This window comes from Schistocerca nitens, chromosome 4 (assembly GCF_023898315.1).
Source record: "Schistocerca nitens isolate TAMUIC-IGC-003100 chromosome 4, iqSchNite1.1, whole genome shotgun sequence".
Classification (NCBI taxonomy): domain Eukaryota; kingdom Metazoa; phylum Arthropoda; class Insecta; order Orthoptera; family Acrididae; genus Schistocerca; species Schistocerca nitens.
The window spans coordinates 105,850,334-105,874,815 of record NC_064617.1 but is presented as its reverse complement, the minus strand read 5'-3'; the positions used below and the strand labels follow the sequence as shown (position 1 = coordinate 105,874,815).

The 24,482-nt window shown below is 45.0% G+C and overlaps 1 protein-coding gene across 1 annotated transcript in view; it reads right to left on the bottom strand.

Annotated features, from left to right (window-relative positions):
• LOC126252139 (transcriptional regulatory protein AlgP-like) overlaps positions 1-24,482 on the bottom strand; it is a 49,616-nt gene that overhangs the window by 4,955 nt on the left and 20,179 nt on the right. Inside the window, exon 2 of the mRNA XM_049953006.1 lies at positions 12,967-13,075. Within this exon, the coding sequence (XP_049808963.1) occupies positions 12,967-13,075 (109 nt within the window). The remainder of the gene's footprint in view (positions 1-12,966; positions 13,076-24,482) is intronic.

Sequence of the window (24,482 nt, the reverse complement as noted above, 5' to 3'; positions counted from 1 at the left end):
ACGCTGCTGTCAAGCGACGTTAAAATTGTGCACTCTTTGCTGCACATGTTTTAAGTTTCGTCCTTGGATGGGCAATGACGCTTGCAAGCAATGTTTAAACTCTCTCTTCCAGCGATGTTCTGTTATCTCTGGTGCAAAGTTCCTGAAGAGTGTGCGTCTTCAACACACACCATACTAGGCTATGTGAGTCCAGCTAGCGGTGTAGCAGTTTCTTTCGATTTTGTGGTGCTGCTTATGAACAGATAGGTGAAGTCTAGAAGGTGAGTTATTATACAAATCTGTTAGCGAATTCTTACGTGGTACGTTACAAATGAACTCACGTTTTCTGGGAAGAGGTAGTCTGGCCAGACCATCACTGTGATGGACAAGCGAACCTGAAGAAGAAGCAAACAGCAGCTCCTGTGCCTGAGAATGGTGTACGATACGCCAGTCTTGGTCACAGACTTTGCTCTTAAGGATATTCGAGTGTACAATGTGGGAAATGAGAAACTGTTCTGTGCCTTGTATTGGGCCTGCAACTCTGCATACGCAGTTTTGCAATAGACGGTGCAGGCGGTAGGTCGTAAGTGCCATGAAGTAAGTTTAGCCCTTTGTAAACATAACTCTACAAAGTATTAGTCGATCTGCGATGGCATCATAAATTTATTCTCGATTGAATTGTCAATTTACGAGCCCAGTTCTTGTCATTTGCAGGAAATTTTTTCTGTTTTAACATGAAGAAATCTGTCGCTGAGGGTCATAAAGCGCTGGGCAAACAATGGTATTAATCCTTCAAGACGGATGATTTTGACGGTATGACGTCGAAGGGAGCAGATTTTTGAAGCTACTGAAGCCGACGGAAACAACCACAGGAGATTGTTGTCGAAAGCAATTGATACGTTCGAGCCTAGAACTGAAAGACAAACGGCAATAATACAGCGACAGACATGAAAAGGTGACTTTGCAGCTCGACAGTACTCGACCCCATGTCGCAAAAATCGTCAAAACACACTTGGCAATGTTGAAATGGTCTGTTCCTTCTGGCTGCCACTGTTTCGACCAATGGCACACGGCCTGGCTGAGCAGCATTTCCGGACATATGAACAAATGGAAAACCGGATCGATTCATGACTCTCCTCAAACGACGCCCAGTTCTTCCGTTGCAGTATTCGGATGCTGCACGAAAGATTGGATAGATAGTGACCAGAGATGTCCAATACCTTGAGTCGTAGATTATTTATACGTTTTTCACAATAAAGCCTCGAAATCCGAGAAAAAACGGCGGAAAGAAAGTTGTTGATCTAATATCAGAAAGGAATTGTTTTAAGAAACTTCACATGAAACAGTGCAAAATACAACCATTTTTACCACAGGGACAACATCGTAATACAGGGTGCGTCAAAAAAATGTATACACACTTTGAACTGTCATAGACAATTTATTTCCCGTTCTACAAGGTTAAATATCTGTGAGAAAGTAATGTTATGTTTCTTCAACAGGTGGCAGCAGTGGCAAGGAAGTAACAGAAACATGGCGGACGTGCGTTTGAGCTTTGAAGCGCGGAAGCAGATAATTGTTACTGGAAGTTTGAGAATGTAGCTGCGGTTCGAAGACAGTGAAGAAGTGAGTGTGGTACAGAACCACCTTCAAGGTTAACAATTACACGTCTACGAGACAAATTCGAAATTCATGGAACAGTGTGTGATGTGCATAAAGGTCGATAAGGGCGACCTCGTACAGCTACAAGTGATGATTCCACAACTGCAGTCTTGGAACTGTTTCAGCGTTCGCCTCAAAAATCTTCTAGGCAAGCGGCACGTGAGAGTAATGTAAGTGCTATTTAGTAGTGTGCTACGCATCCTGAAGAAAGGCAAGTTTCGTGTGTACATTCAAAGGCTGGTGCAACAGCTAAGTGACGACGATCCAGATCGAAGGTTAGAATTTTGTGAATGAGTTCAGGAGATGGTGAGACGCGAACCGGGATTTATGGGTAGCATAATTTGGTCAGATGAATCCCAATTCAAACTCAATGGAACTGTCAATAGGCATAATTGTGTGTACTGGGCTGAAGATAATCCTCACATTACAGTTGAAAAGGCTGTGAATTTGCCTGGTGTAAATGTGTGGTGTGGTTTGTCTGCAAGGGGACTCACTGGGCCTTTCTGCTTTCAAGGTACTGTTACTGGAGAAATGTACCTAACAATGCTTGCTGACTCCATATTCCCTGCCATTCGTGCATTATACGGTAACAATGAGTTTTATATCCAACAAGATGGCGGCCCGCCGCACTATCTTAGGGACGTACGAGCATACCTGGATCACAATGTGCCAGGCCAGTGGATAGGACGCAGGGGACCAATCGAATTTCCTGCACGCTCTCCAGACCTCACGCCGGTGGATTTCTTCTTATGGGGCACAGTAAAAGATGAGATGTACAAACGTAAACCACGTAACCTGGACACACTTTGGAATGAGATTCAGGCGGTGTGCACAGAAATCTCATTGGACACTTTGGTACGATGAAACTTCCTGGCAGATTAAAACTGTGTGCCGGACCGAGACTCGAACTCGGGACCTTTGCCTTTCGCTGGCAAGTGCTCTACCATTCTCATTCAACCATTTCTCATTGGAAACTTTGGTACGATGTACGGAATCAGTGGTGACTCGTACTCAGAAATGAATTGATGCTGAAGGCCACCAGTTTGAACATTAATCATATTTGCAAAGTACATTTATTTTTACAATTGGACTTTAAGCTTTCCATTTCCAGAAATTTAAGATTGTAGGACGGGAAATAAATTTTCTATGACGCTTCAAAGTGTGTATACATATTTTTGACGCACCCTGAATTTATATGTGTCACAGCCCCACTTTCAACGTTCGGTTCTGAGCTAAGCGAAGTGACGTCGTGTTGATGTTCCGTCTGCAGTATGAACACATCGCTTTTGTGTGTTGACGTCGCCTGCTGCTCCGTTCCGTACCGCTGACGTCTAGTGTGAATCGGCCTCTGGTGAAAGCAAGTCACGTTGCTAGTGGCGAAAAATAGTAACAGTGAACGAAACAAAGAGGGAACCGACGGTGAGGAATGAAAGTGCCGGAGCAGACGAAACTTGTCAAATTGCGCATGAGGAATGTAGGAACTCGTCGTGCGACTACGGCCTGTGTTAGCGGCGGACGTCAGCGCACTCGTCGGAGCAGGCAATTTCATTGGGCACTCGCAGGGAGAGTGACGAGGCGCTAACGAGCGAGGACAGGCACACGTGCCAGAGGAGGGGTTGGCGGGACACGTGCGAAAATGTGCTGGAGGCGGGAGGCAAGAAGCAATAACGGCCAAAATGTGCAGCGCCGCTGACAGCTCCAGAAGTTGGCGCCGAATCGAATAAAAGGGCGCCTCCAGGAATATGGAATAATGCGACGCGTGTGACGGGCGCAGCGTGGGGGCGGCAACGAGAGACACTGCTCGAGCTCCGGCTGTTGCTGCCAGCCGTGGAAATGGCGACAGCATCGCCCCCACACCGCCGCGCCAGTGCGAAGTCGTACAACACTGTCTGGTCTGCTGCCGCGACAAACCATTCTGATAGATATTAAACAACAAGTTGTTTCCTAATGTTCCACAAATTATTAACAACTAGCTGAAAAAGGACACGCCTCGATTGGTATTTGTATTCACATTCCAGATCACTCGAGAACACAGCAGAAAATTGTAAAACGAACGGTTGTACTTTGACCGAGATGTACCCCTGATGTATACAACATGTCACGTAAACCTCCACATTTGTACAAATGTGCATTTTTACTACGCATCGTCCATTGCAAGAATTAACAAGCCTCAGTGGGGTGCTACTTGCGTTAACACGCTCATCTGTAAAAGGTGCTTATCGTCGGTATGTGGTTTTACTTCTGACAAACATGCGTACGTATAACGTGCTGTGAATTCTCCACCACAATGATGACATGACACACTTGTTGAATTCAGAATGGAATTCGATTTACCGGGTGATCAAAAAGTCAGTATAAATTTGAAAACTTGATAAACCGCGGAATAATGTAGATAGGTAAAAATTGACACACATGCTTGGAATGACATGGGGTTTTATTAGAACCAAATAAAAACAAATTTCACAAAATGTCCGACAGATGCGGGTCGTTTGGTGATGATCGTGTGCTCAGCCGCCACTTTCGTCATGCTTGGCCTCCCAGGTCCCCAGACCTCAGTCCGTGCGATTACTGGCTTTGGGGTTACCTGAAGTCGCAAGCGTATCGTGATCGACCGACATCTCTAGGGATGCTGAAAGACAACATCCGACGCCAATGCATCATAACTCCGGACATGCTTTATAGTGTTGTTCACAACATTATTCCTCGAATACAGCTATTGTTGAGGAATGATGGTGATCATATTGAGTTCCTGTAAAGAACATGATCTTTGCTTTGTCTTACTTTGTTATGCTAATTAATGCTGTTCTGATCAGATGAAGCGCCATCTGTCGGACATTTTTTGAGCGTTTGTATTTTTTTGGTTCTAATAAAACCCCATGTCATTCCAAGCATGTGTGTCAATTTGTACCTCTCTATCTACATTATTCCGTGATTATTCAGTTTTCAAATTTATACTGACTTTTCGATCACCCGGTATATTCACATTCCAGATCACTCGGGAAAATACCAGAAAATTGTAAAATGATCGGTTGTACTCTGACCGAGATGTATCCATGATGTACACAACATGTCATGTAAACGTACACATTTGTACAAATGTGCGTTTTTGCTATGCATCGTGCATTGTAGGAACTAACAAGCCTCAGTGGGGTGGTACACTTCCGTCAACACGCCCATATTTACAAGGTGCTTATCGTCTGAATGTGGTTTTACTTCTGACAAACCTACGTACGTATAACGTGCTGTGTATCCTCCACCATAATGATGACATGGCATACGTGTTGAATTCGTAATGGAATACGATTTATATCAAGCAATTTTTTGCAGATCAGAAGATGACAGTTTGAACTGTCAAAACAGATCATCAATAATAAATACTAATTAATGCGATCTTGGCTATTAAAAGTTTTTTCAAGTCTCTTATAGAACACCAAGAAGTTTCCAAAATATCCGCGAATATTCAAAAACATTCAAAAATATTCGACAATTAATACCGTAATATCTTGACGTTTGTTCATGTGCCTTCTTTATGGCGACATTAAATGATGTTTTCACTGCCAATTGCAGTATTTTGAACTGAAACGGCAGTTCCGTAGACATCAGCAGATTCCTCGAATAATTTTTTTTTCCTTTCCTTTCCTTTTCCTGATATTATTTTTCCTTCAATTATATTGTTTCAAAACTGTTTCACGGCCGTTCTTGTTCCATTGTATAATTTCTCAATAACATCTCAACAAAATAATTAATGATCTTCTTCCTAATCTTAAATCGTGTTAAGACATTCTTGGCACTTGTATCGAATTAAAAAAATCGGTAGGAAAATCAACACTACCATTTGCATTAATCACTGAATCAGCTCCTCCATCTATTCTTTCTTCACAAAGAATCTTACTGGGAATTTTTAAGTTAATATCGTCAACAACTTACTGCTAAAATGGCTATTTCCTTCTGAGCTAGAACGTATCCGCCCCACAACAGGATAACGGAACATTCGAGAACATTTTATAACATCGTGGAACATTATCGAAAATTTTAGAACATTCTGCAACAATCTAGTAAATTCTGGAACATTCTTCTAGAACATTATAGTAAATTCAAGAACATTCTCGAACTTTATGTAGGATTTTATAACATTTTGAAACATTCTTCAACATTTTGGAGCATTCTGTCTGGAGCATTATAGCACGTTCCGGTTCACTACGGCCAGTCTCAGCCATTTTGACATTCGATTCCAATAAGACGTTCACTGGTGCGATGCCCTCTTCTCACACTAATGTCTGCGAACCCAATTCCTGCAGTTCCAAACCGAAACCTTCTTCACAGATGGGGAGGTGGAGAGCTACAATACCGTATAGCCTCCATAGCGCTGGGGGCATGGCTTGTGCAGTCACACCAATAAGCACAGACAAACCACTCTTTTATTTCACATATTGACATTGTCACACAGCAGCTTTCAGATTCTTAGTCCATCGTCCGGTGACAACTGAATGTTGCAAACATAAATCAATGACGTGCGACTTACACAGTTATTACCTACACAGACGATACTAAATACACAACTGATCACATACAGTGTGTGTACAAAGGAAAGTACTAAATTTCCACGTCAAAAAAAGTGCAGTTACATTTGACTAACAAAGGAACAAACAATTTTACATCGCTATCTTTGTATTTAAAAACAATGAGAAATAACGCTATGTTTACTATTGTAATCTAATATTTATATAACCTGAACTTAATTTAATCGGAGAAAAAGGAAACTGGTTTTGGTTATTTAATAGTAAGATGGCATCATGTGTCACACGTTTATTGATTTCAAGTATTTCTAGTATGGCCATGTTTCTGCTTTTCTTAACGGTGTGAAAAACTTCGACTTGTCTCACGTTCCCATAACTTAACTGCCACAACTCTGACTGACAAAACAACACATCATCTCTCACAGTGTTTGAATATGACTTTAGACACACAAATTTGTGCGAAAGGTTGCAATTTCTCTTTCCTACTCAATAAGAATTTTTATATGCTTTTAAGAATCAAGACTTTAGTTGTAAGGTTAATTTTTTTGTGGGGCCATTTGAAATTTTGCTAACAAATGGAACGACGGACATACTAGTCTGTGTAACTAATGACTGGTTCGTCAGCCGGCCGGGGTGGCCGAGCGGTTCTAGGCGCTACAGTCTGGAACCGCGCGATCGCTACGGTCGCAGGTCCGAATCCTGCCTCAGGCGTGGATGTGCGTGATGTCCTTAGGTTAAATGGTTCAAATGGCTCTGAGCACTATGCGACTTAACTTCTGAAGTCATCAGTCGCCTAGAACTTAGAAGTAATTAAACCTAACTAACCTAAGGAAATCACACACATCCATGCCCGAGGCAGGATTCGAACCTGCGACCGTAGCGGTCGCTCGGTTCCAGACTGTAGCGCCTAGAACCGCACGGCCACTCCGGCCGGGTCCTTAGGTTAGTTAGGTTTAATTAAGGTTAGTTAGGTTTAATTAGTTCTAGGGGACTGCTGACCTCAGAAGTTAAGTCCCGTAGTGCTCAGAGCCATTTGTACCATTTGAATCTCTTCGTCAGCAAACAGACGTGGAGTACTCGTAATTTTCGACATTTCATTTTTCTGTATAAATCAATCATTGCAGAGCAATAGCCATTACTAGCAGCGATAAGTTTGATACTCTGCAATTAATTCTGAAACCAGATTCAGATAATGGAATTGATATGAGGCGATGCATCATGGAATGGAAATCGGCATGTTTGTGAGTTTGTTCGTACTGGGAGATTCGAGTGCTTACCGCAGTTTCTCTGTAAATGCTAAATACGATCTTGTTGAGCTAAAGACTACAATAGGGTACACCATTTTCTTATAGAAGAACTGCCCATCTCGATTGTGAACGTTGTGGCTATGTATCTATTGCTATCAGTTCATAAATACAGCATACCATCTACATACCCGATCCAGTATTTAATTTTAGATCTTAGTGACTGAACACAAACTTGTTCGGAACAGGGCATAAAAATTTCGGATAGTACAGGACTAAGAGGCTAGCCCATAGCTAGGCCATCAGACTTGGCAGTAATACGCGTTCTGAAACTGGAAATAACTACGTTCTCACATGTTTGAGTAGCAAAGATTATGTCGTGTAATTCTAAAGGATAACTTTAGATTTGTGCAAGAGATCTGTTAATGTAATTATACACTCATCAATGAGAGCCTTTGCAACTAAGTTAGTGCCAGCCGGGGGTGGCCGAGCGGTTCTAGGCGCTACAGTCTGGAACCGCGTGACCGCTGCGGTCGCAGGTTCGAATCCTGCCTCGGGCATGGATGTGTGTGATGTCCTTAGGTTAGTTAGGTTTAAGTAGGGATTGATGACCTCAGCAGTTAGGTCCCATAGTGATCAGAGCCATTTTTGAACTAAGTTAGTGACGTCAAACGGCACTAGCAGTACAACTCTCTCGCTAGTAACAAGGAACAGAAGACACTACTCGGTGTACTATAAAACCTTTTTTATGTTTCGTAACATTTCATAACATCTCTGGAATACCAGCAGCGTAGGGTAACACGAAAAGCGATGCTTATTTGTCCTCAGTAGTAACTGCTATGGTACGCAGTTACAGATGACCTTCCAAAGGTTTACATCCGTAAATATGATGCTTATCTGCGCAATTCACATATCCAGACATGCGAACACCTCATTCTCCCGAATACGATTCTAAGGAGGCACGCTCGGCGCTAAGTCGCCCAATTGTGCCGAAGAGTGGTTTATGAACTACTTACGTGAGCGACTGTTTAAAGTTGTATTACTTCAGGACATGCCGCATTTAGCTACCTCTCCGTACTCTGCCTACTGGAACCTACCAAGATACGGAACCGCAGTGACAGAATCTTTCCCTCGCACGCAAGGCTGAAACGATTCGAGCGACGGTGCCCTGGAAAAGTGCGCACGAAACAATGGCTTTAATGCGTGTCCGACGGCCTGCGTTAAGAGGAGTGAGGGGCATAGTCTTCGCACAGGCCACGTGCGCTGCACTGCTTAAACGGCGCGGTCACGCAGGCACCGCGACACGAAACACGTCGGATAGGTGTGGCCCATCACGCCAGCTGCGGCAGAGGCGATGTGAATCTGAACACCTCTCTAATTACAGACACTGCACTGCACCGTTCATCTCCTCTGGCGATCGATGTCGCTGTATGCCGCCAATGGACAAGTCGGAGCTGCGTATCAACTTACTTCCGTCGGTGGAGCGCGGTAATAGTACCTGCGTCAGCTATGTCCAGTGACGTTCTCTATGTGCAGACATGGCCAGAGGCTTAAGTAGAGTCCACTTTGGTAGAGAATCTTTCTGTCATTTTACTGGGCATTAGATTACGTTAAAAAAGTTGACTGTCAGCTTCCAGCCTTGTCACCACACCAAACGCTGATCACGATCTAGTTTCACTCCCTTTATTCACAGTCTGCTAACCAGTTGACACCCCTACATACAATGGCATCGTTTGGGAACAGAATTTGCCATCAGGTTGTGTTTATACACGGATCGTTTCATATGAGGCACTTTTTCTTCGTCTTTACGAGTATTCTGCAGTCTCCAATGAATCTGCACTGTAGCAAACACGCAGATAACAATTAGACAAATGCGTACCTTAAGGGCTGTGCTGGTGTAGGCTGTAGCCAGCACGCCGGTCGACAAAGAGGCTGCAAGAAGATCGATAACAGTTGCAGAATCAAGCGCGTATCAGGAGAGAGGCCACACGTGAGCAACGCCCATTCGTTCGCCGGAATTTAGATCGCCGCCGCCGACCGGAGGGCCCAGTCAGTCGCAGTTTCAGGCAGTGAGTCGCAGTCGCAGTTGCATGCCGAGTCAGACTGGCAGTCTCAGTCAGTATCCTAGTCGGTGTCAGTCAGTACGTTGCGACGAGAGCGTAGTGTTTATAGCGGGACTGGTACTTCACCAGCAGTGAGGCTATCGAGGATTACTATGGAAGAGCTTGTACCACAACCATGGACTAGCTCAAAGATAAGTAGCTTTCTGTTCTAGTAAATAAAAAACCCTGTTCATACACGTGTGCAGTTGTGTTGTAGAAAGAGAATACCGGCCGCCAAGCAACATTCTCTGACTTGCTTCCCCTGGTGCAGGACTCTACTGTGGCAATTACGACACAAAGAGCTATGAGCACTTTTCCAGCAGAAGAGATTTGCCTCCCAGTAGCGAAGACAAACACGTCTTATAACATTTTTTCTTACTTAGATCCACACACACGCAAATCTCTTCTTCTGAAAAAGTGCTTCTAGCTCTTAAGTCCATGTTTACTTGACATTTTTTGGTCCATAACCGCACAGCGTGAAGTAGAATACCGAAAAACTTTCAGAGGCGGTATATGGAACAGAACATTAATTTGGACTGGCAATATTATGGAAGATACGCTTCAGTTTTGAAGCCTGAGATGTCGGCTGAACTGTAGAAGACAACTTTTGACCGATGTGTACAGCCAGTAATAACTTGGCAATGAGACATATAGATTAAACGACTTCATTATTAGAAAACTAATAACGACTCCCAGAAGAATAGAAAGTCGTATGTTGATTTATACAAAGAAACACAGGACAAAAGCAGTATGTGTCAGACGGAGAAGAAAGGTCAGTCACATAATGGCAGTAGACTGGTCATGTAAGTCGAAAGCCGGCCGCTGGTGGCCGAGCGGTTCTGGCGCTACAGTCTGGAACCGCGCGACCGCTACGGTCGCAGGTTCGAATCCTGCCTCGGGCGTGGATGTGTGTGCTGTCCTTGGGTTAGTTAGGTTTAAGTAGTTCTAAGTTCTAGGGGACTTATGACCTCAGCAGTTGAGTCCCATAGTGCTCAGAGCCATTTGAACCATGTAAGTCGAAGAAAAATCGGAAAATAGAACAAGTACTACACTGGAGCACAGTTTAACAAAAAACGACTAGACAGATAGGATTGAGACGTAAGAACGACAGCCGGATTGAACTGGCGATGGGAAGTTCATAATCGGCAGAAATGGATGAACCTGCTGGTATCCTATGTTGGACGTCGACTCAAAGAGGCTACATGAGCAAGTGATCGAATGGAATTGGCTGATTATATAGGGTGTCTGTCCTAAGACTCGCCAGGCGCATTTTCTCTGTTGTTTCAACAGATATTTACAATTTTGTTTTTGCATTGTGTAGCTGGAGTCAGCCAAACAAACAGTGGTCATCACGTCTTCAATGCGACGTCCAGTGTGGGCGGAAGCGTCGGTTTGTTTCCCTTTACAAACAAAATGATTATTAAGGCGAAAATTTATGACTCTGTGCACTATGGGACTTAATTTCTGAGGTCATGTCCCCTAGAACTTAGAACTACTTAAATCTAACTAACCTAAGGACATCACACAATCCATGCCCGATGCAGGATTCGAACCTGCGACCGGAGCGGTCGCGCGGTTCCAGACTGAAGCGTCTAGAACCGCTCGGCCACACTGGGTGGCGCGAAATTTTAAGTGCTCATCCGATAGAGCGGTCCCAAATTAGTACAGTGCGATATTTCTTTCATCAATATGTATTAAGAGTGACAGTAAAACAGGAAAATTAAACAGGAATCCAGCAGCGACTTAGTAGCGCTGCATGTTTAGCGATAGCAGTCAGCGCGGACCAGGGATATAAGGGTACTGCTGGATTACTAGAATACTGTCCCTGTTAATACATAGCGATAAAACAAATATCGAACCAGGCTATTCTGGCACCTCCCTATCGAATGCATAAACGTAACTGGAAATATCTACTGGAATATCAGAGAAAATATGCCTCATGACTCTTACGAGTCAGGTGGGTTGGTTGATGTACCGGATGATCAAAAAGTCACTATAAATTTGAAAACTTAATAAACCACGGAATAATGTAGATAGAGAGGTAAAAATTGACACACATGCTTGGAATGACATGGGGTTTTATTAGAACGAAAAAAAATGTCCGAAAGATGGCTCTGGACAGTAAAACGTCAGTGACTGCTCATGACAATCGCGTATAAAAGGAGCTTGGCCTCCCATGTCCCCAGACCTTAGTCCCTGCGATTATTAGCTTTGCCCGCATCTCGTGGTCGTGCGGTAGCGTTCTCGATTCCCACGCCCGGGTTCCCGGGTTCGATTTCCGGCGGGGTCGGGGATTTTCTCTGCCTCGTGATGGCTGGGTGTTGTGTGATGTCCTTAGGTTAGTTAGGTTTAAGTAGTTATAAGTTCTAGGGGACTGATGACCTAAGATGTTAAGTCCCATAGTGCTCAGAGCCATTTGAACCATTTTTTTTATTAGCTTTGGGGTTACCTGAAGTGGCAAGTGTATCGTGATCGACCGACATCTATAGGGATGCTGAAGGACAACATCCGACGCCAGTGCCTCACCATAACTCCAGACATGCTTTACAGTGCTGTTCACATCATTATTCCTCGAATACAGCTATCGTTGACGAATGATGGTGGACATATTAAGCAGTTCCTGCAAAGAACATCATCTTTGCTTTGTCTTACTTCGTTATGCTAATTATTGCTATTCTGATCAGATGAAGCGCCATCTGTCGGACATTTTTGAACTTTTGTATTTTTTTGGTTCTAATAAAACCCCATGTCATTCCAAGCATGTGTGTCAATTTGTACCTCTCTATCTATATTATTTCGTGATTTTCTCAGTTTTCAAATTTATACTGACTTTTTGATCACCCGGTATATACGGTAGGTACCATCTACCACCTCACTTTACAGCAATTCGCAGGGGATAGATGGAGGTACGAAATATGGCAGGAGCCGTAAGAGCCAGAAAATCATGAATGGGAAAAAGGTCTAGTCCAGAGCAGTACAGTACACATTTCATGACCAATAGCAGGGAGAACTGTCCCAGTGCTACTTCGTGCACCGCTGGATCCTTCTCCCTTTACGAGAAATAGCTCTTTCTGTCGTGAAGATGCTAAACCCGTATTGCCTCCGATAAAGACGGCATGAAGTAATTTTACAGTTGTGAAAATACCCTGGCACATTCCATTTCCAACAAAGTTTCCAAAGCAATCGGCGTTCTAGCCGAAAACCGCGGCAGGAGCGGAGAGAAATAAAGGAAGACAGACAGACACGGCGCCGGAAGTTGGCTAGAGGCTGCGAGCCATTAGAAACGCAGGGCCGCTGACAGGGCGAGGTAAGCCGCAGTCGCGGTCTTTCGCCGGCGCCGTCTTTCCGCGGCCGGGCTGCCGATGGCAGGGCGTGCCAATACGGCGCTGAGCCGCCGGCTTAGGCCGCGTGAGCAATAACGGGGCTCCGCCGGGGCACGTCAGCAATATAGCCGCCCCCACCCGCCCTGCACCCGCGCCGCCCCCGCCGCCCCAGCAGCCCCTTTATCGGCCGCCGAGTCGATTGTCCTCCGGCGGCGGCGCGGACGTCCGCCGGCCCGCCGCTGGTTAGCCCGCTGCGATGCGATTACGGCTCTTAGTGCTGCGCTAACTGCATTAGTAGCCCCGCCGCACTGCCGTGCACCTTGCGCGCCGCCGACTTGCCGCTTACTTGGGCACAACTTAGCGCCACATAGGGGCAGGGGTGCGTGTGTGATGCGAGTGGGTGGATGGATTTAGGGCGCTCAACGGCGAGGTTATTAGCGCCCTGAGAGCAAGAGACTTCACTCTACTACGACCTAACACCAGGTGGCGCTACAGCACATACGTGGCAAAAATGAGATTCCGGAGCGGTCGGAAACCTGACATCGTTTGTTTTTTTTCTTTCAGTGATCAATCTTCCGACTACTTTTAGCGTCAGAAAAGGCAACCGGCCACCGTTTTCAGCTTACGTGCCACGATGATTCAGGGAAAGGACAACAGTATACATTTTTTTTTTCTCTGAGCACTATGGGACTTAACATCTATGATCATCAGTCCCCTAGAACTTAGAACTACTTAAACCTAACTAACCTAAGGACATCACACAACACCCAGTCATCACGAGGCAGACAAAATCCCTGACCCCGCCGGGAATCGAACCCGGGAACCCGGGCGCGGGAAGCGAGAACGCTACCGCACGACCACCAGCTGCGGACGACGACAGTATAAGATAGCTTTGGGCAAAGACCATGAGTGTGTGTGTGTGTTTTTTTTTTCATTGGATAGGATGAACCGAAGCCATATCTTTTTAATACATAAAGAGTATTACAACGGGAGCAATGTGATACAGCACTAAACCAACTATGGAGTGCCTTACACGAGTTATGCAAGAAACAACAGTCTTAGAAAACTAAAAATATCAAAATATCTGCCTTCTCAGAGAAAGAAAGGCCAATGAGGGCTTACTGAGAATCGGTCATGAAATGATTACGCCTGCGTGCTAGAGACATGGCGAAATTTTCCCACAGCAGCGCCCTGATTCCATAATTTATATTGTGCAAGATTCAGTTCTACATGGAGATTGAGCAAGCAGTAAAAGAAACAACCGAAAAATTTGGAAACGAAATTATAGCTCACAGAGAAGAAATAAAAACGTTGACGTCTGATGATGAAATTGTAATAGTGTCAGAGACAGCAAAGAACTACCAAGAGGAGATGAATGGAGCACGGAATGGATAGTATCTTGAGAAAAAGTTACAAGATAAATGTCGACAAAACAAAAACAAGTATAACGGAATGTAGTACAATTAAATCAGATTTTATCTAGGGAATTAGATTAGGAAATGGAAGTAGTGGGAGAGTTTTGCTTTTGGGCAGTAAAACAACTGGTGGTGCCTGAGGTGGAAAAGGTATTACATGTGGATTGATAATAGCAAGAAAAGAATCACTTGAAATGAGGAATTTCCCAGCATCTACATTTGTTAACATTTAATACAAATTTAAATGTTAGGAAATCTTTTCTGCAGACATTTGACTGGAGTGCGGCTTTGTACAAAAGTGAAACTTTGGCGATAAGCAGTTCAGGTAAGAAAAGAATAGAAGCTTTTGAAATGTGGTGTTACAGAAGAATATTGAAAATTCGATGGGTAGATCATGTAACTAATGAGGAGGTAGTAATCTGATTGGAGAGAATAGAAATTTATGGCAGAACTTGAGTACGAGAATGCCTGATAACACACACATCCGAGGCAGAGAGGAATAGCCAGTTTGGTAATAGAGTGTAGCGTAGTGTAGAGTGGGTAGACTGAGCGTGTGTGTGTGTGTGTGTGTGTGTGTGTGTGTGTGTGTGTGTGTGTGTATGTGTGTGTGTGTGTGTGTGTGTGTGTGTGGAGGGGGTTTGAATATAGTGTAGAAGTATGCAGAGACGAAGAGATTTGCACAAGATGTATTAGCACAGAGAGCTGCATCGAACCAAACTTTGAACTGAAGACAACAACGAGACACTACAGGTATCAGTAACTGTCCTTGCTTATCGTACAATAATTTCGATATGAATATTCGCCCCTTTCGAAGAAATGTGGCCCCTTTCGAAGATAGATGAAGCTTCCCCTCTTACACTGTTCAGGAACGGTATGCACACTTAAGAGGGCAAAGTCTGGACATAGATTTTAAGTGTATCTGTACTGCAGTAATCCAGAGTCAAAAAGCACAGTGATCACATTATCCAGATCTTTGCCACAAGCTGTTCCATTCCCTGTGTTTTAATCACATCCCTGAAACTCGACATTTGCACTTCCACAATGAATATGGGATGAACGTATAGCAAATGAACTGGGAAATATGATTGTGTACGTTATGCAGGTGTTAATCCGGTTGATACATCTGGCGTACGCTTTCTATTAAACTGGAAAAGGAGAGCGAAAGAAACTCGCGGGCGCGACGCCAGAGGGAGCAGGGAGGCGGGCGCGGCCGCGCGCCGCGGGCTGCCTACTCAGCAGGCGGTGCCATCTGCGGGTGACGCCCCGTTATTGCGCACGCCGCACACAGCACACCGCTATCTCGCCCTTTCGGCCGCAGAACCGCGCCTGCTGCAGACTTGACCTTCTGGCCAACTGCTCTGTCTTCGGAGCGCCTCAAAGCGCTTTCACAGGGGCTCTGCAGCTGGGAGTTTCAGCTCTGGCCGAGACTTCGCAGGAAGGTACTCCGCCGCAAAGGGCTGGATCTTGTTGAGTGCGTGAAGGACGTCGTTGAGAGATACCAGCTGTCCACCGACATTTAATTTGCCAGCACCTCGATATGGTAATCAGAAATACAATTTTTCATGGAGGAATAAACGAATGTCGAACAATCTTTTAATGTGAATGAAGGTGATTTTACACCTGTGCGCCTCGTGCCTAGTCGTCGTTAGTCTGCCTCAAACGCAAGAAATTGCATTAGTGTTGGTGCGCGCTTCTTTCTCGACATGAGTGCACGCTTAATTGCATTCACTCCTACACAGAACCATGCACACTGTTACAGTCAGCTATCCTATTTGCTAGCACCAACTATCCCCGCAGCCGGTATATTTTGAGACGAAAACGAAACCATAAAAAGGAACCCAATTACTGAGATAATTACTACCTTTCGCGTAATGCTTGTGTGAACTCGTTATTCCGAAGTAATACTTCATGATGTTGGTCCACTCTATTCATAGCGAAGGGAAGTACAAAATACAGAGACCCTATACCAGTAGTGGCAACATACCTGCCAACCTTCAAAAACAAAAACTGAGGAGATTCAGGTTTAAAAATCAGGAGAATCACGAAATATGAATGATCAACAAGCTGCGGCTCATTTTTGTGTAAACCTAAGACAACTGATGTGATTTGAGTCTTTCTCTGTGAAGTCACAAAGCTATATAATGGTTATAAAAGCACACGCAGAAACACTGAAAGAGGGCAAATAACTGTCGATACAAAGGTCACGCTCGACTTCTCGATTTCTAAAAACTTCTATACGAATATCAATTAAAGTCGACCACCAAGCAAACGAATTCCGACCACTTGCAAAAAAAACTGAAAAGGTGGGTTTTCAAAACAAATATCTTATTGACGATAATTAGGAAAAATCGGGAGAAATAATGGAATAATAGGGAGGCGGGAAAAAATGTGGAAAATAGGGAGCCTCCCGCCTAAGTCGGGAGAGTTGGCACATATAAGACATGGTTTTCTGTGACACTTTGTATTATTGCAACAGACAATAATTACCGCAGTTTGATGTTCCAGTTCAACGTACCTACTGCACTGAAATCTATCATCATCTCGGAAATTTTCCAGGCGCTGGTGTAATCCGGGGTATTCTAAATTCATCTAGGTTCATGACCACTTAACGTTTCTTTCTGTGGAAAACGATACACTTATTTCGCGCTGAACGTTGGCAGCCAATAGTTGAAAAATATATGATTATGTACTTGTTTCTTAGCATGCATCACAGTTGAGGAATGCTGAACGACAGGGTTGACTTTTTAGTTTCTTTTTTGTTTAACTTTAGCCTCCAAACTGTAGAAAAGAGTGGTTGGATACCGCATGAGATTCTGAAGTGAGGTGTAAGCTTAGGGACTGATGACCTTAGCAGTTAAGTCCCATTAGATTTCACACACATTTGAACTTTTTTGATTAGGAAGACCATTTGAGTGAAATGGACAAGGTTTTAAAAGGAAGTTATATGATGACTGTCAGCAAAAGCGAAACAAGGGTAATGGAATGTAGTCGTATGAAATCAGGTGATGCAAACACAATTAGATTACCAATGAGACACTGAAAGCTGTAGATGAGTTTTGCAGTACGACAGCACAGCTTCCAATACCACCAACTGCAATCTCTTTAGGTACCCCAAAACAAAGTGTCGCGTTGGACACTCTACCACCGCTCCCCCCCCCCCCCCCCCACCTCCTCGCACTCCGGCAACGTATCTACGATACGCTAGTGGACACCGAAATGGAACCAACTGCGGCAAAATAGGCCATATTGGACACACCTTAGGTCAAGTGCAAGAAGACATAGGCGACGTACGTTCCCTACCAGGAAATCGCTTCAAGGTCCCAATTTACACCCTAAAATAGGACTATTAGGTAATAACATCAACTGGATATTTGTCCATGCGACGACATTACAGGAGATTGAAACTTCCTGGCAGATTAAAACTGTGTGCCAAACCCAGACTCGAACTCGGGACCTTTGCCTTTCGCGGGCAAGTGCTCTACCAACTGAGCTACCCAAGCACGACTCACGCCCCGTCCTCACAGCTTTACTTCCGCCAGTATCTCATGACAGGAGGTTGGCTACTGTGTGGCTCTACAAGTGTAATTTAGAGTGACTAAAAGTGGCTACTGCATTAGACTCGTATTCATGAGGCGTGGGATTCAAATCTCCGCCTCGCGGGATTAGCCGAGCGGTCTAGGGCGCTGAAGTCATGGACTGTGCGGCTGGTCCCGGCGGAGGTTCGAGTTCTCCCTCGGGCATGGGTGTGTGTGTGTGTGTTTGTCCTTAGGATAATTAAGGTTAAGTAGTGGTTAAGTAGTGTGTAAGCTTAGGGACTGATGACCTTAGCAGTTAAGTCCCATAAGATTTCACACACATTTGAACATTTTTCAAATCTCCGAATGATTACGCGTGGCCAAGATCTCTTAAGACCAATGTCGGTATGGTACATTTGAAGAGGGCACAGCCAGTATCCTTCCGTTCGTTTGTCCCATTCGTTCTTGTGTTCCGTCTCCCTTGACCTCGTTGTTGATGGGGCGGTAATCCTAATTTTCTTTCTTGGAATTTCGAAGACTGTTATCAGATTCTAAGCATTCTACCAGTGCAGCAAAGGGAAACACTGTCACGTATACCGTGTAGTCAGCGGGAAACTTACTCCTTTTTTTCCGTCTCTCTCTCCTCTTTCCCAGAATTCTGCGTGCGCGCGATGTAGTCTCCCGGCAGTGCACCGCTCGGACAGCGCCGCGTAAAGCCGGAAGCTGGATGTGGAGGGTGGCGAGGGGAGAGGTACAGGGTTTCCCTTTTAGAAAGTAGCGCCAGGTGGAAGCGGGGCAGAGGTCAGCCCGGGTCGCGCTAATGCCCGGACACGGCGCCGCGCACGCGCGCTCATATACACCGCGTGTCCGTGCACCCCGTCCACACACCCATCCTCGCCACCACAGACGGGCTAACGCTGCGCGCGCGCCACCTGCCACGCGGCGGATTATCGCGACTTTACGAAGACAGGCGGCGCCTCCAGCGGGCGCGGCCGATCGGCGCGTTATGTTGAGAGCGCAAAATCCTGCACTCCGGCACTAGCAGTAAGTTTGGATTTCCCTGCCGCGGCTATATCCGCTCCAGCGTCCGACTATGTCGTCTCTCCAAGGTTTAATGCTACTAAATATATAGACGGCGTCGTCGCCTGTCCCTGGGCTGAGCACTTTCACGGAGGTTTAAGTCCGAAACCTGAATTTCGCTTATCAGCCGCATCGTTCTGGGGCTAACAGACGGAAGGAAGTTACCGAGGTCGCCGGAGTGCGGGCGCCAACTCAGCTGCAAAAGGATTGCCTCATTAGCCGCGTCAAATACAGCTGGCCCTACCACGGGACATATAAAGACCTGTTTTCATCGTTAACATTGTGTGTGGTCCGCCTCCCGTAACTGAATGTTCAGCGTGACGGAATGTCAATCAACTAGGCCCGCGTTCGATTCCCGGCTGGGTCGGAGAACTTTCGCAGCTCAGGGACTGGTTGTTGCGCTGTCCTCATCATCAGCCTATCATTCTCATCACCGAGCGCGGTGGCGCAGTGGTTAGCACACTGGACTCGCATTCGGGAGGACGACGGTTCAATCCCGTCTCCGGCCATCCTGATTTCGGTTTTCCGTGATTTCCCTAAATCGCTTCAGGCAAATGCCGGGATGGTTCCTTTGAAAGGGCACAGCCGATTTCCTTCCCCATCCTTCCCTCCCACGAGCTTGCGCTCCGTCTCTAATGACCTCGTTGTCGACGGGACGTTAAACACTCATCTCCTCCTCCTCCTCATTCTCATCGACTGCAGGTCGCCGAAGTGGCGTCAAATTGTATGACCGGCGCCAGGCGAACGGTCTATCCGACGGGGGGCCCTAGCCATACGATTAAATAAATAAATAAACCTTGTGTGCTGATCGCTCGAAACGCCTAAAGGTGACACACAGACCTTCCGGTCACAACATTTATTTTTATTTGTCTGCCATTTTCTTTCAGTCTGTATCTAGACAAAAGAACAGAGCAAATGTTGCACGTGAACTGACATGAATATAGTACATAATGTTCTAAGATAATTTAAAATGAAATGAAATGATCATATAGCACTTACGGCCGGGAGTCCCCACTTAGTGAATTTCGGCCTCCTCGCCGGAAGTCTTCTCAGTGGACGACACACTGGGCGACCTACTTGTCGATAATGGTGACGTGATGAGGAAGACAACACAACACCCAGTCCTTGACCGGAGAAAATCCCCGACCTCGCTCGTAATAGAACTCAGGCCCGCCGTATGGCTGTCAGATGTGCTGACCACTCAGCTAAGGACGCGAACTTTTAAATGTGTTACTATAACTAACTTCTGTGCTGTTTAACGCGGAAAAATCTACTCAAAAGTAATTTTAAAAAATCTGCACGCTACCCTTCGGCCATCTGGCGCACAGACATACCGGGTGACTATAACTGAAGTACGGCTATTCAGAGAGGTCCAGTATGGGCTGTTAATTATCGTGTGGTAACGGAAATTGGTAGATATTCTAATGTGCTAAAGCGGAACCGATTTACGCTAGGAAAAAAATTAGTACCAGCTTTGGCTACCAGCTGGAAATCTGGCGTTGTGAATGCAAGAAAGATGTGTAGAATGCGAGAAAGACGTGTAGAAATTTTTCTATATGTAATGGATCAGGAACGAGACGTGGGCAGAGGAGGTCAAACAAGTGAGAAAGGCATAATGTTGATCTTATTATTAACCGCTGCTTCCACAATTTGATCAATCTGACCAATGGAGGCGTCGACGACATGCTGTACAGCGCTAGATTTGCACCTGGTGGCCAAAATGCGCTACCATAATTACAGCCCAAACTGGACTTCCCTGAACTGGAGTTTGATTGTAAGCACCCAGGACGTTCACAGGGAATCCAGAAGGCGTATACTACTGGCCTACTGTACTGTGCTGCATTGCTATACCACAAATTTTGTGTTTTATAATTCTGGGCTGCACTACTATTCAACTATACTACATAGCGCTACACTGCACTAGTGTTCTTGGTATCAGAACCACGCTGGACTCTCTCATTGGTCTGGATAGTTATCCACTGGCGCACTGTGGTACAACTCAGGATTCACAGGGGCTGTGCCGCTATGCCACCCAACGTGCAGAATGGCTCTGAGCACTATGCGACTTAACTTCTGAGGGCATCAGTCGCCTAGAACTTAGAACTAATTAAACCTGCCCGAGGCAGGAAATGAACCTGCGACCATAGCGGTCGCCCGGCTCCAGACTGTAGCGCCTAGAACCGCACGGCCACTCCGGCCGGCACTACGCACACTATCTGTAACTCTGATGTTGTCTCTCTAACCATCAACTTGTCATTTCATTTTCAAACGTCACTGCATTTTCTTACAATAGCGAACTGCCGTAGTTCCCCATACCTCCAGCTACAAGGATGGTCATACAACAAAAACTTAATGGCTTTCATTGTCTCAGAAAATCTTTCCTGGTCCTCTCCGAGTTTCATCTCCTCGCTGCTTCCGGAAGGATATTGTAGGTGTATGTTCTGCCATGGCATGTCTCGTTGTCATAATGTATGGTCATTTCTTCGCTGCTCTCAGTTTTGTAGGCTTGCAGTTCATAAGTGGCTATCAGTGGGGTCAGCTTGTGCCACAGTCCCTCATTTCTTGTTATAGACTGCTGTATTACCAAAGGCGTTCCTATCCTGGTCTGCAACATCTCTTCTAATGGGACACTGCCAGACTATGTGGTCCAGGGTGTCGTTTGCTCCAAATTTACAAGTGCCTGAGATACTAACCATGTCGCGACAGGTAGAGTTCTTCGTCGGAAGCAAGCATGACATTCTGGATATTTCTTTCATATGTCACCTAGGAACTGGTAAGTTCCCTTCCCTGCTTGTTTCCTGTCCCAGATTTCTTGCCATTCTCTATCAATGCATGCCTTTATTTCCGTATTATATCTGACCCTTGTGCCCAGTATCTCCTTTACCTTATCGTATTCGCGCTTTTTGAGCCAATATTGTGCACCTCTCTTCGTCGCGACTACTTGCAGGGGTAGCAAGCAAGCCCAGTATCACCAGCAGCGCCTCAGTAGACGTTGGATCTGTACGCACGTGTACACGTGTACACTACTCTGTACTCGCCGCAGAGCCTGTCACCTTCCTACAACTATGAGCTCAAACGTTGGAGCCGTATCCCAGAATAGCGAGTAAGATTGCATTGTGATAGTTCTCATTGCACTCACAGACAGCTATAAGCTTCTTTCGCCAACTGTTGCTATTTTATTTAGGATTGTAATACATCTCTGGCAGACGATTTCTACACGTGCGTGAAAGCTTTGCTTTTCATCCTTGTTTATACCAAAGTACCTATAAACTTCTTTTCTTTCCACAGGTTGGTCACTTATTCTGATTGTGGGGTCTCTAGATCATGATAATGTTCCTTTCAGTGACATATAATAAACATTTTTGCGTGCCGCTACCGTTAGCTTGTTCCCAACGCACGAGTTACTTAGTCTTCCAAGAACGTCCCTACCATCTTCCTCTAATTTAGCTCTTGTGTTGGCAGATACTATAATCAGCAGATCGTCTGCGCAGATGATGGAGCCTCCTGTGTATGTTATACTCTGAAGCTGGTTCAGTCTACATCTACATCTACGTGATTACTCTGCTATTCACAATAAAGTGCGTGGCAGAGGGTTCAATGAACCACCTTCAAGCTGTCTCTCTACCGTTCCACTCTCGAAAGGCACGCGGGAAAAACGAGCACTTAAATGTTCTGTGCGAGCCTGATTTCTCTTATTTTATCGTGATGATCATTTCTCCCTGTGTAGGTTGGTGCCAACATAATGTTTTCGCAATCGGAGGAGAAAACTGAAATTTCGTGAGAATATCCCGTCGTAACGAAAAACGCCTTTATTTCTATGATTGCCACTCCAATTCATTCACTTATGATGTCTGTGACACTATCTCCCCGTTCCGCGATAATACAAAGCGAGCTGCCCTTCTTTGTACGTTTTCGATGTCATCCGTCAGTCCCACCCGATGCGGATCCCACACCACACAGCAGTACTCCAGAATAGGGCGGACAAGCGTGGTGTCTCTTTAGTAGACCTGTTGACCTTCTGACTGTTCTGCCAATGAAGAGCAGTCTTTGGTTTGCTCTAATCACAATATTATCTATGTGATCGTTCGAATTTGTAATTGAATTTATAGCCTTCAGATTTGTTTGACTTATCGTGTAATCGAAATTTAGCTGACTTCTTTTAGTACTCATGTGAATAATTTTACACTTGTCCTTATTTAGGGTCAATTGCCACTTTACGCACCATACAGGTATCTTATCTAAATCATTTTGCAAGTCGTTTTGGTCATCTGATGACGTTACAAGACGGTAAATGACAGCATCATCTGCAAACAATCTGTCGGCTACTCAGATTGTCTCCTAAGTCGTTAATATAGATCAGGAACAATAGAGGGCCTATAACACTTCCTTGGGGAACGCCGGATATTACTTCTGCTTTACTCGATGACTTTCCGTGTATTACTCCGAACTGTGACTTTAAAATACTTTTTAATTCCAGTCTATGAGCACAAATGAATTCTTTAGACGATGACCGGTTTCAGTGTGTAATGACCATCTTCAGATCTTTTTTACACCATGTCCTAAAGTGATACAGCCATAACACATGGTGTAAAAAAGATCTAAAGATGGTCATTACACACTGAAACCGGTCATCGTCTAAAGAATTCATTTGTGATCAGAGACTGGAATAAAATAGTATTTTCCAGTAATGGATCACTGTTTGTACACGCGATTATGTCGCAGTTGGTGAAACTGTGACTTTTCTGATAGGAAATCACGAATCCAGTCGCACAACTGAGGCGATACTCCGTAGGAACGCAGTTTGGTAAGAAGACGCTTGTGAGGAACGGTGTTTCTCGAAAGCCTTCTGGACATCTAAAAATCAATTTGACATCCCCTGTCGATAGCACTTATTACTTCATGAGTATAAGGAGCTAGTTGTGTTTCATAATAACGATATTTTCTGAATCCGTGCTGACTATGTGTCAATAAATCGTTTCCTTCGAGGTACTCCAATGGTGGTTCTATACCAACATCCCAGTACTCTGGACCATAAACGGACTCCTACGGGCAATCGCAACACCAGTACTTTGTCTTACGATCACAGGAACTTCACGCTGTCTCCGCTCTGCTCCATGCTGGTGTAATACTGGCGACGGACTGAATCAGTCGACTTCGGCATTACAAAAATTGGCGTAAACAGCAATGATCCTTTCGCATTTAGAACCATCCCATCAGCTTTCCCTACTGTAAAGACAGTAGTGGCGGGCAGGAAACCAGAAAGTTCTTAAGAAAATCACCAAGGGCTGTCCGCAAGGGTCAACCTGTGCTCCAGTTTTCTGGGACATTGGCTTTGAACCCCTCCTCCACCAACTTGATGAGGATAATCGAGCAGTTGGTGTGACAGCCTATGCGGACGGCTTCTTGGTGATAGTCACGGCAACTCAAGAACACAGCTGGAACTCAAATCATCACACCTACTAAAGGATATCAGTACATGGTGCAACAATAATAAACTACAAATGGCTTTGCACAAAACAATCTGTATTCTACTTAAAGGTTCGCTGGCAAGACATCCGACAATTAAAATAAACAATAAGAACATACACAGACAACACACAACACGGTACCTAGGTGTACGCCTAGATGAAAGACTGACGTTTAACGGA